General features: G+C 37.7%; 1 protein-coding gene across 1 annotated transcript in view; it reads right to left on the bottom strand.

The window, feature by feature from the left end:
- Positions 1-1,696: 1,696 nt before the first annotated feature.
- Positions 1,697-13,255, bottom strand: part of hs3st4 (heparan sulfate (glucosamine) 3-O-sulfotransferase 4) — an 86,178-nt gene continuing 74,619 nt past the window's right edge. Inside the window, exon 2 of the mRNA XM_041976324.1 lies at positions 1,697-3,691. Within this exon, the coding sequence (XP_041832258.1) occupies positions 3,037-3,691 (655 nt within the window). The 3' untranslated portion in view covers positions 1,697-3,036. The remainder of the gene's footprint in view (positions 3,692-13,255) is intronic.

Below are 13,255 nucleotides of genomic sequence, written 5' to 3'. Positions count from 1 at the left end.
CAGCTAAATTCAATAAATGCTCGTAGACTACTAAGGAAAAATATCCATGCGAGTACAATTGTTATGTGGATAAGTGATTTCATTTCAGATTAAAGAGATGAATATAATAGAGGAGTGTACAGTTGCATTTCATTTTCTGCTTATTTCATTTGGGTTTTTCTAGAGTTTTATGATGATTCAACCAGCTAAAAAAATGTACATTCTTACAAAAAAGTGCAGAGCTGTTTGTTCCAATAAGAAAAGACAGGAATTAGATTTTATTATTATTATTTTACCTATCACAGTCTACGAAGAGCAGTCTAAAAAGAAAACTTTGAGCAAAGCAGTGCAAAGTTCAAAAAGTTGACACCGCTGTGCCTCTTTACACAGCTGTTAATCATTCACTCAAATGAAGTGAAAAACTAATTAGCTGCTATTAATGGGAACTTTATATCTTCATTCATGTTTCTCCTGTTTACACCAGTTTCATTCAGTCTGAGTTCATTTTTGGCACAGTCTTCCATTAAGCAGTTATCATTGTATATATCACTGTGGCTCATGTTATGAAAAAGTTTAAACAACACTGTAGCTTATTTAGATTAAAGCTCATAACCACATAAACTGGTGTAAATTGAGGCCCCCACATGGCTTTTTACACCACAAAGCTCAAATTTCCTTTAATGACTGACAAATATGAGCTTGTACTTCATTTCTGAAAAGATGACACTTAAGCAGGGACAGCTGGGTGAGCGGGTGATTTATCATTAGTCTTCCTTTGGTGATACTGGAAACACTCTTGAGCCACATATCACGGCATGGCCCCCGCCGGGAGGAACACATGAAGGGCAGCTTAGCATGTCTTTCATGCATCATAAGCCTCACAGGATGGATCACGGCACTCTGCCTGCAACTAAAGCAAGCAAGATGTAAATACGAAAAAAAAGGTGTGTCTGTGTGTGTGTGTTTCTCTTTTTTGGTTCATGAGTGGTGGAGTTCGAGTTTTCACTTTAGAGAAAAAAATCCCCTTAAGCAAGTGATATTGAAAATGCAAATGATAGCAGAAGTGCATATTCATAGATGAACAATGGAGGCCTCATACTGTATGTCCTAATAAAACTGCAGGGGACCTTTTGTGGATTTCTTTGAACATGTCTACACTGAGTGGGAGGGTCTCTGGTTTTGAAGACGGATTCCATATGTGCTGAGGCTAGGTGGAAAATAAATTATATTAAATCAATTTGAATAAAACTTTTTCGCATGAATGTGGGATTAACATGTCTTGTTTGTGGACACCTTTTGTGATCAGAGTCTTCCCACCACACCATATCAGCTCAGAGGCTGACACGTGTGAGCAGACAGATAGAAAAAGAGAGCTGGAAAGAGAAGTCAAAGTGAGGAGAGACTGTCATAAAAAAAAAATAAATAAATAAAATAAGATAAAATAAAAAAAGACACCAAGGGACGACTGCACAGAAAAGCCTTGAAGTGGAAGTTGTGATACGTGGATGGTGTGACTCCAAGGTAAGTGTTCAGGCTTGCTGTTAAAAAGGGCAACATAGAGCTTACTTTGATTGAATCAGTTGCTCTGTGTAAGTAGCTGCTGGTGTCGGCGTTCTTGGGTGACTAAGAAGTCTGCAGAGAGTGAACCAATCCGGCCATCCGTGGAAAGGGAACAGGAAGGATTAACAGAGCAATGCATCATAGCTGTAGCAACCAGTGATGTGTAGCAGACTGTATTTATTGACTCATTGACTGTATTGATTGTCTCAATTGATGAAAAATTCAGAGACAACAGACAGACATAGTGGATTATGAAAAATAAGATATAGAAAAGAAAATATGATGGGTCATGTTACTTCATTGTGAGTAAATAAGGACTGAACATTTGTTGGTCATGTGTTTGCTGAGTTACACTGCATTTTCCAAGGAAAAATGGTTCATTTAAGCAAAGCACATACAGTAATAGCTTAGTAATTTACCTGGGCATGAATGGGGCTTTACCTTGACAGCAAATTCTCTCTGACATTGACTTTGTTCCAGCGGCAGCAGTTTATTTAACACACCATTAATCTCTAATGACAGAAGACCGCGTTGCAGCAGATGTTTGGCGACAAACTTCTGTTCGGTCCCGCAGTGTTTTTCTTCACCCTCATTGACATATATTACTGTGACAAGAGAAGGGTCACGAGCCAAACAGGACCGTAACAGTTAACAGACATTCGGATGGTAGGAAATTATCTTCGTCCGAATGCAGAATTGTTTGATGCACATGGAGTGGATGGGCTCATTTGCAAAATTATACCAAAGCTACTGATACTGCACCACATCAGAGTGCATGGTCATCAGTATGCTAATGTTCAACTGTGCTGTGAAACAATCCAATTATTGAAAGATGGCCAATGTACATCAGCTCGCCTATTGAATATGTGTGCAGTTAATGAGCACAGAGCAACCAGAACAGTGACACAGAGTAAATGAACACTTTGGAAAACTTAAAAGGATTGTCTCCACTCAGATTATGGATGAATAAAAAAGATGAGCATGTGTCAAAGGATTTAAAGACTATATATGTTCTCCTTTCTCTATCTTTTAAACTGCATTGAAAGAAATAATACAGAGCACTTCATGTCCTCAGCCATTGAAATAGAATATCTTTTGTACTGAATGCTGGTGAGTGGGTGTGAGGGCAACAAACTGCAGGAAAGTAAACGGAGAAGAAACAGGCAGAGTTTACCCTTAGGGTTCATGAGGTAAGGACACTTAACTCATCGCATGCATCGCCATAGTCAACATGATTTTTAGTCAGCTCTATGCTTTAGAAACAAAAGGAATAAATCATCTTGTTTACACAAATATAAATATATTTTATGTTAAATATACACAATAATGATTTGCCATCATTAAGGAAAAGCATGTCAGTAAACTCTCGCGAATGGATACAGACACTGCAAGGACAGCCATGATTGATTGGCGTTCTCAAGCACTCTCTCTTAAGATGAAGCAGAACAATAGTAGTTTTAGTGAGGAAGGCTGGTGGTGTGGCTGAGCGGGGCCATGCTAGTCCTGAGAGCTACGGAGTTCACTGTCCTCCTCGAGCTCCCATTCAAAGTTCTGGCCAGTCATTTGGTAGAACATCATGTTAAAGGGTTTGTAGAACTTGTGCAGCCGGCGAATGACGTCTGGGTCAATTTTAGGGTGAGTTCTCCCTTTAGACTTGCCGAGGCATCTGGGAGTGCTGCTATCCTCTGGCTTTTTCAGACATGGAAATCCTTTAGTTTTATTAAAGTAAAAGTGTTTGTCTGTGACGATCCGCTTCAGTCCTAGAAAGTCCTGCACTTTGGTCATCTCTCCAGCGGGATCCACGATGAGCCTCTCCCCGCTGACAAAGTGCATTTGGGAGAGGGGGAAATACTGCATCCAGCTTTCCAGGTGAAGTGCATATATTCCTATACGTAATGCACTCCAGGAGGCATCTATAAGACCCAGCGTCCTGTTCTTGAAAGCCAAAACTTCAAAGGTGGGGATCTCAGGTTTCTTGGACAAAGTCTGTGTGTAGTCTGAAATGGCTCTAGTGACAGGATTACGCACCACAATAATAAGCTTGATGTCCCTGGCCATGGAGTGGATACGTTTTGGGGCATGGTTAGTCACAAAGTAGCTGGGTGTCTTCTCCATGGTGATCTGCCCCTCCAGCGTTGAAGGCATCAGGTCTCTGGTAACAGAAACAGCACAGAAAATAGCAGCTTAGGACAGTATTATCCTCAACACCTCTGCTGTGCAAATGAAATACCCAAGGACATAGTGCAAGCAAATTTGGTACATTTATTAAGCAGGGCATTATTTGAAATTACAAGTGAAAATAACTGTTATTATCACTGGACATTATGTTGTGAAGAGAAACATACAGCTAATTACATCCATGGAGTAATATGCAAGAGATAAAAGAAGGAAGATGAAACGGCAGGCAAGCAAGTATGCTCATTGCTTAATTGACTCCATCTGTGTTACTCCAGGAGCTGTTTTGGAACTTTAATAATGAGTTCACTGCATATCATTAATACTAGGGTGCCTGGGGTATTGTTTTGTCATACATTTATTATGCATGCTAGGCTCAAAGTCTATGCAGGCAGTTTTATTTCTTATCCTCATGTACTTCCACTGCAATGGGCTCTTTTCTTTCCCAATTTGTGCAACATTTAAGGTTACAGGCTGCTCATTGAAGGCAGCTATGATTAATTATTAGATTCAAATAGATCATTTGTAGTATGGTAAAAGTGTCCCCAATTTGAGATATTCATCTTGGGGGCATCAAGAAGCCACTGCTACAAATGTTAGGTTCAACTTGGTGGGCCTGTGTGGGAATTAAGTCGTACAATAAGAAAGTGCAAGTGCATCGCATGCATGGAGGCAAGACTTGTTTCTGCAGTTTATATTTTTGTATCAATAATAAAGCATAGCAATTGCCTCTAGCAAATCCTTATCAAATGTTTGCACTCGTGTTCATTCCAATCCGTACTGTTTTCTTTGTTTGTAGGCTATGTGATTCAGTGCTAAATTGGTACATTAAATCCTCTGTGAGACATGCAGATTATTTAACTACTAACAAATACGAACACAGGAGCTCTGCAATATAATGCAAAACGAAGCAGAATCCAAGCACATACATTGCTTTTTTCCCACCCAATTAAGTAATGCTTGCTTGAAATTTATGTGTAAACAGCCAGCCAAATTCCCAATTATTCCATCCGGGGATACACTGAGGTAGAGGAGGGACTTCTCTATAATTTTGGAGTTAAAGCTTTTTCCCCTCTCCCTGCAATATGTTTTTTCCATTAGACTTCCCTGCACCGCAAGCCTACAGTTGTAACGATATAGTCACATCAATCATTTGCATCTTGGACATATTCTAAATTAACTGTTCTCCAACAAAGAATCCAATTTTCTCTGCTAAACATAAAAGCTGTTATGCACATATCGACCACCCTCTCACACATGCATCCATGGACACTGGGCTGAAAGTCTCACAAGTGGCCTGGTAATTGCATCTCAGTAACAGTATTGCCTTCCTGATGGGTAATTTCCCTCTGGATTATGTTTGTCTCTTGGCAGTATAGAACTGTGGTTACTTCTGGGCCTGGAATGGGATATCAAACATATCTACAGATAGCTTGGTGACTAGGAAGAGTATTAGTTTTCATTATATTCCCTCACTTTCCACACTTCCCCTTTACAGTAATGAATGGCTAAAGATTTTTCTAACCTTTCAAGGACTTCAGCTGTGTCTGCCATTTAAGTCCAAAGTACAGTGGCAGGTCTATGGGTGCAACACCATGACGTAAATAAGGAAAAAATATATATATATTTCACTTCAAATCACCTTGAAGCAACCAATATCCTAATGTATGGAAGCTAGGTGCAGTATCTCAATGGCAATCTTTGGAGCATATCCAATTGACAGGACAGATGTACAGTGTTCAAGGTTACTTTTTTGAAAGCATACACATAACAAATTCTTATCCTAATCATGCTGAGTGCTAATTGCCCAACACTTAATTATACAACAATGGAAACAGCATAAGCGAGTACTTTGTTATTGTGCTTTTGATTGGGGAATCAGTCATGGATCATGTACGTCTAAAATGTCAGTGGGAAGGCAAGGCGGGAACCAAATCAAAATGCTGATAAACAAGCTAATTTCTCCATGCATGGTAAATGTCCCCTCTGGCCTTGCAGTGTAGTGGAACAGAAGTAAACAAGAGCAAACAGTTAACTCTAACTTTTTTTTTTCTCTGCATCAGCTGCTCAGTTTAACACAGGTCATTCAGGTGGGTAGTTAAATATAATCCATAGCGCTACAGAGGCCTTCCAGACCATCTGCTGTTTACTGCCTCACATTGAGAACATAACTCATGACATTAACTTTCTTGCATTTTAACAAATGTCCAAAAGTTGGAGGACACAGTAAAGGTGTCTTAGAGTAATGCTAAATTATCTCTACAATGACAGGAATATATCAGTATGCCAGCATTTTAATATTATAAGTATGTAAATTAGCAATACAGGGTGACTAATAACAGAGAATGAAAAGTGTGAATGTCTCTACAGAGAATGTCTCAGTAAGTGTTAACAGTGTAACCTTAAAATGTAACAAAACAGTTAAACAAACAAGCCAGATAAATAATAAAGAAAAAAAAAAAACTTTTAAAATGATATTTTCCCAGTTGTATTGAGGTTGTGTACAATAACTTAAGCAGGGAATCCATTTCACACCCACTCTATATGAAATTCAGATCTGGAGAATGCCTGGCTGTCTTTAAAGTTTGATTCATCCTTCAGATTGTGCAGTTTATACAATCACTTCACAGTTTTGTGTTTGTTAAAGCAGAAAGCAATCTTCCTAGATAATCACAACTCCTCATGTCTAAACGCCCCATGCCGTGCTCTGGAACATGCCCAAGCCTTTAACTCAATGTTTTATTACATTCTGTTAAATAGGTGCTCTGAGATTATTTTGAGGCATGATGAGGTGAGGGATCACACCAATTTACATGCTCACATACTAATAGGTTCAAGCTGTTTCTGGAGCAATTGAGTTTCTTAAAAAAAAACTCTTAGTTGTGTCTAATAAACTCTGGCAGAGGAATGAAAGCTCCCTTAGTCTCTCGTTTAGATTTATCACATCGCAGCTGAGTTGAGTATCAATCAGCTGAACTTCCTCCATGCCATGTCAAATACAATCAATTATTCTAAAGGAGAGCACTCATAACGAGCTCCTGAGTCCTTGGAGAGCATAGCTTGGAGATGGTACCATTAAAGTAGGCAGTGAATAATGCCAAAAAATATGATGCTAATATTGAGATGTAAAATGTACAAACATCTTATTATAGTGTCTGCCAGTATTGATTCTGTTACTGAGAAGAACCATTTAGTCATGAAAATGTCAGAGAAGTGCCATGTGAAGGAAAAAAAAAAGACTTAAATAAGAAGTTCAATGACAGAGGCTACAGTTAGTTTAAAGGGAAAGCAATCATGAAGCTTTCTTGTCAGTAAATCAGTGCTTTGGCTTTGGTTGCAGGCAAACAATACGAACATAATGAATTGCATTTTTTTATTGTATTACTCTCTAAGATTGCATATATCAATCAAGGCTGTAGGCGCCTATTCATCAGCACCAGTCTGGACATGTGAAGTGAGAGATACTGGGGTCAGTTTTCAATGAATAACCCAATTATTTCACCCGAAGTGACATGTTTGTGATTACAGCCACACAAAGAGAAAGACATGAGTTTAATGATCTGGGGAGAAAAAAAAAAAAAAAAAAAAAAAACAAAGGATGAAAATGAATCATTCTGTGTTCTCAACAAGTGGATGTGTGTTTGGCACGCATAACAACAAACCCAGAGGCTAAAGCAAGGGGTCTGTTGTGGAGTGGGAGGCATTGTTTTGTCACGGTAAAGGTCCAGTGCAAGTTTCAAGAGGAATACAAACAGAATATGCAGCCATCCCAGGCAATGCGAGAAACTGCAGATAATTTGATTTGTTTTTGTTTTTCTAAACTTGAACCTGACCTCACCAACACAGTGTAGTGAAAGCATCACACTAAAGCATCATGCCTTTAAGCCACACTCTGAATATACTTATGTAATATACTATGTAGGCAAAACTGTGAGCAATAGGAACTCTCCGTAGTTTGTCATTAAGTATGTAAAAAAAAGTGTATTTTTATTTGACCAGTGCTAGCCATTGAGGAGTAAAGTCGTAACTATTTATTTATTTATTTATTTATTTATATTTACTTCATAATTGCTTTTATAATCAATGTTTGGCTGTGTGTTTAACACATTTTTCTGAAAAGTGACAAACTCAGAATAAAGATTTATTTGTTCTTTATTCTGACATTTAAAGACATGACAAAGGAAATATGGTTAAGTGTTTTATATAACAACGATTAAAATTCACTTTTACGTGGAAAATGTCCTTTTCCTCTAAAAGAATGCCTACTGCTGTATGTAGAAAATGCAGTAAATTTTGGTTTACAAACATTAAATAAAGGAGTCTGCAACCTGCGGCTCTGGAGCCGTGAGTGGCTGCTTGGACCTTCCACAATGGCTCTTAATAAATGGCTAAAAATGTTAAAGAACTAACGAATGTTTTTAAAAATAGATTAAATAACAAATGGTGGTTTTTAGAAAATTTTCAGTTATTTTATTGTTAAACCTATAAAAGAAATACAAATGTGATTCTTCAAAAATAACAGGAAGTTTCCTATAGTAGATATTTATCAAAAATTATAAACTGTCTTTTTCAAAAAGTCTTGTAACATTTGTGGCTCTAAACAAGTTTTATTCAGCTGGGCTGAAACATATTTAGCAGCAGTTTTCTCTTTAAACAGCAACAGTTAAAATATTTAATATATATTAAATATTTATCAAAAAGGTAGGGATTTTACAGGATTTACAAACTAAAAAGGTAAAAAGTCAGCAGAATGAATTTAAAGCTGTGAAGCTGCTTCCTTCTAAACACAGAAGGAACAATATCTGATTAATATCAGCCATCAGGTGAACAGACAGAAAGCAGGATTAGAATCTCACAGCTTCTAGATAGTGAGAATGTGCCTGCACCCTGCGCTACTGGGAGTTAAGGGGTTAACATCAAGTTTACGCGTGTAACTTGTGGTCTGTAAACGTGACCATGTGTGGTATCCACAGAAAGTCCAGAATCTCAGCTAACAGCTCATTAAAACTGTTACATCCCTTTTTTGTCCAGGGGTCAATAGGACAGTAACACAGACGAAGCCGGACCAAGGATAAATAAAATACAATGATCTTTATTAATAATCAAAACAAAAATGGGTTCCAAAACACAAACAATCCTTCTCTGGCTATGGTTTAACTATAAAACAAAATAAACTAAAAGTGTCCCTTTCGGGTTTTAACAATTATCTTTAACACTAACAATTAACAAATAAACCAAACAAACCAAAAATGCCCCTGAAATGGGCTACATGCTCACAGGCGGAATACTAACAAACAAAATGAATACAAGCTCTCAGGCGGACTTTTAATAATCTAACAAAACCAAGCTCCTAATAACACAACACAAAACCTCCTTATTTCAGGCAGGGACGGTACTCAAACTCAGAACACAAAAGCAATTAATCTTACACCAAATCTCCAAAATGCACACACAGGAAAGTCTCTGAACCACACAAGCAGAAATCTCTCTCAAACTGGCAAGCGTGTGTCCCACAGTCCACAGCTGCCAAGAATGATGGTGATGATGCATTCTTAAATGAGGCCTCTCCTCCGGATTTGGTGGTTAGGGAGTGAAGCGTAGGGTGGCCACTCATGAAGCAGGGGAGGCGGGTGCTGGGTAGTCTCCACAGTCACTTTGTTTCCAGCACGTCTTGAAACTCCCACTCCTCCTGGCTGATAAGCCGGCGGGCGTAACAAAACCATGTCTATGACCACCAAACACAGTTAAGACAAGAAACAATTAAAAGACCAGGTACACAAAGTCCGAAAACATATGTAAACACAAATTATGGCTCCCTGTGTCCAACCGACGGCATGAACACAGACAAACGACACCTCTACTGGAAGCTGATCTCACAGCAAACAGTTCCATCTCGCTGTGACCAAGATTCACCAAACAACCAACATTTCTCATTGTCTTTTGGGAACAGTTTCCTGTCCAAAAATCACTATTTTCTGCCCATTTTTATTTTGACAGACAAAGAGAAATGTTGATTATTTTTCTTCTTTCTTAAGTGCCATATGGAAAACTTCTCTCTCTTTTTTTTTTTTTTATAAACCTGCTCTCCCCTGATTACATCAGATGCACTGGTGCAGCAGGACCAGACCTGGAGGAAGAGGCATGGACTGCAAGCCTCTGAATGTAGTTTCTCTTTGTTCAGAAACAGTGAGCAAGAACTTTTGAAAAAAAAAAAATAAATAAATAAAAAAAACCTGCTTTAACTTTAAACAGCATTAATTAACTAATGCGTTAACATGATAACGCGTTAACGTGCCAAGCCCTACTATTTAAGCAACGGTGAGACAGACGAAGCTTTATCACGATTATCATGTTAGGCCATGTTAGGACCACTGAGTTATGCTTCAATGATATGCACTTTTTTAGCTTATACATAGTTTTTTGCTGTCTCTGTGTCATAATTAAATGACTACAATTAATTATTTAAAATTAAAATAGTTTACAAGAGCCCCCATAATAAATAAACTCTGTTACATGTTTTGTTTTATTTATTCATCTATGTTGAAACTACTTAGCGGATACACGCCATAGACAATCCAAGTGGTTCATAGAGATGTACTTATATTTTTGCTATAGCATATGTGCATTTATGTGTGTGCATTGTGTTGAAGTCACACTGACAGTTTTGCTTTTGTCCATCTTTTTGTACTTCAAACAACGGTAATAGTAAATGAGATAATCTTGTTTGTGATGAAGGCAATAAACATTGACAACAGTTGCTTTCTTGTATTACTGAAACACAGAAAGATGATTGGGCCTCTATACAGACACATTATTGCTACATTATTCGTTTGATGTATAAGAGGGCCAGATAGAATTACATTATCCTGCATTATCCCGCAAAGCAAATGACTACCAACACACCAGTCACAGAGGTTGTTGTGTCTGTTGCCACAATGTACTGAAAAATGAATCATTTTGAGGTTCTAATTTGTAGTGTGCAGTTAAGCTGCATTGCTACAATACTACTATATAGTATCTCATTCAGCTTTTTACCATCAAGAACGCGTACTTTTCTACATGAACATATATAATTATCACACATTTATTTTACAGCCATAGTTACAGTTGAGTGTGATTCTCATTAGAAATTTCTGGAACTTTTCGCTTTAGTTTGAAAAGGGATGAGCTCAGCTGGACAAAGCTGATGTTAAAATTTCCAGTACATGCATTAAGGACATGTTTAGACAACAGAAAAAAACAGACATATGTAATATTTAAGAAAGATTTTCCAGCATTGTTGTTTGCAAGGTATCTCCAAGTGGGTTACTGTGGTGCAAATATAGGTAGCTTCACTATTGTTATGGTTTACTATCCTATTATTAGCAGTAGTAGACAGTATCACATGAACTTTGTAAACCCTATAAACCTCATAGGATACAGGTCATGTGTTTCTATATGCAAGTCTCATGGGTGGTTCCAGATGTAAACTCAGGGATGTCTTTGTTTGTGACCCTCAGACCGCTGATACGCTCGTTCAATAGGATCTTCCATAACTATCTTCGGAGACCTCACAGATTCTGCAGATCTGTTTTTGATGCCAGCCTTTTTGTAATAAATCTTTCATTACTAATCAAGCTGGTGTCTGGAGATCTTTTTGCCTGCAAGCCATTTCTCCACATCACCCTGCCTCAGAAAGATACCTCAGTGGCATTATCACATAAGTTCTTTTTCAGCTTTAGCTACACAGATGATTTCTGAATTGCCAGCAGACAATTAAATTTGGCATTTAAATGGAGTGTTGTTTACCATGGTGTTTAGAGTAGCCCCCACTACTCAGCAGAGCCGTTGCCCTGAACGTATCATTAAGATGGGTTGTGTTTCCAATGTCCAGAAAGACAAAAAATATATCACTCTGGATACACTCTTGATAGGTGTGTTCTTTGTCCACTGTTAATCAAGTAAAATAAAAATATATATATTTTTTTTTTTTTTGTCCTAAATCCTTTTTTTTCTAATCAAGTGATATCCTCATCATGTTTTCTCTTGTTTCTTCTCCATGTTTTTTTTTTTTTTTTTTTTTTTTTGATCACTGACTGCATTTAGTCCATCGTGTCTTCACAAGTTCACCTTCACAGTAGTCTTTAATTACATGTAACATTTTGCCTGATAGTAGGATTTGGTTCTAATTATCTCGCTGTAAAGTTCGTCAACTTCACTGTTAATCTCTTCTGACTAAAGTTTGCTTCAGTGACAAGTGTGTCTGTTGCATGGTTATAAGGATAAAGTCAATGAGACTAATTAAAACACAACACAGCCTTCCCGTTCTTAACAAGCCCATTACACTGGTGCTTCTGCAGGCCTGTGGACTTCAGCAGAATAGTTGAGGACAGACGTGACAGCTGGTCCTGATCAAAACCTTATCCCAACTCTCTTTCTGAGATCCCCTAAAGACCATCCCTCTTCCAACAGTGGAAAAGCCAGGTACTTCTCTGCATCACCAGACTACAGAGCTGACATCTGTAGCTATGCTCTTGTTTCCCTTTGGACATAAAACATAGTAAAATAAAGTGTGATACTGTGAGAATCTTTAAAATGATTCATATTGTATTGTTAATCTATAATAGCATATATAAGCTGTACCTATTTTAAACAGTATTAAAGTGGAAGCAGAGAAAGGAAGCCATCTTATCTCAGAGGCTCCAAGAATATATTTTATCCAACTTTAGAGTCTAATCTTTTCATCAGTGGCTTTAAAAGAACACTGTTTTTTTTTTTTTCTTCATAAATCTAGAAATAAGTATACAGTCCAGACCTCAATTCAAAAATAATATTCTTATATAATGGCTCATCTGCAGAATAAAATCACTTTACAATTCTTCTTAAGGATGATTGTCTTCTTTTATTATTTTCTACTTGCTTTTGTATTTCGCTTTCAATGAGCTGATGGGAGCACTTCAGGCTACACTCACTCAGTTTGATCAGTATTGGCCTCAATATTCTCTTATTGATGTTGCCACAACAAAAACAAGCTGTCCTGACATGCTGGTCCCAGCACTGCAGCAGCAGCAGCAGCAAACGCTCACAGATACATGGCTGCTCATCTTATATATTCTCCAAACAGGAAACAACTTCCTGAGGCAAAGCTACATATTGCTTTATGTGATGCAGGATATCAATGCTAACAGGCCGATCAATAGAAAATATGCCTTTATGTTTTTTATTTTAACTTTTAGATGCAGTTGCACTCAATATCTGCTCCTTGGTGTTTTAATGTTAAACTATAAAGCACTGTACTTGGGTAAACCAAACAGTTTTTTTCATTCATCTCTGCATCTTTCAGCAGTTTTCAAACCTTATCAAAATGTATATTAGCTCAAAGAGAAGCACAAAACAGCCATCTCTGATTGAAAGTCACACATGAGTACGTCAGAGTCAGAGGCTAAAATTTACATTGTGAAAATGTTGCCGATCCAGCTCAGTTGAGCAGAACCAATTAATATGACAGTTTGAACATGATAGATTTCCTTGCCTGAGAAAAATGGCCGCCACTTCAGGATTC

Source organism: Melanotaenia boesemani, chromosome 2, assembly GCF_017639745.1.
Source record: "Melanotaenia boesemani isolate fMelBoe1 chromosome 2, fMelBoe1.pri, whole genome shotgun sequence".
Taxonomy (NCBI): Eukaryota; Metazoa; Chordata; class Actinopteri; order Atheriniformes; family Melanotaeniidae; genus Melanotaenia; species Melanotaenia boesemani.
Note: the sequence above shows the minus strand (reverse complement) of the source record. Positions and strands in the feature narration are given on the sequence as shown.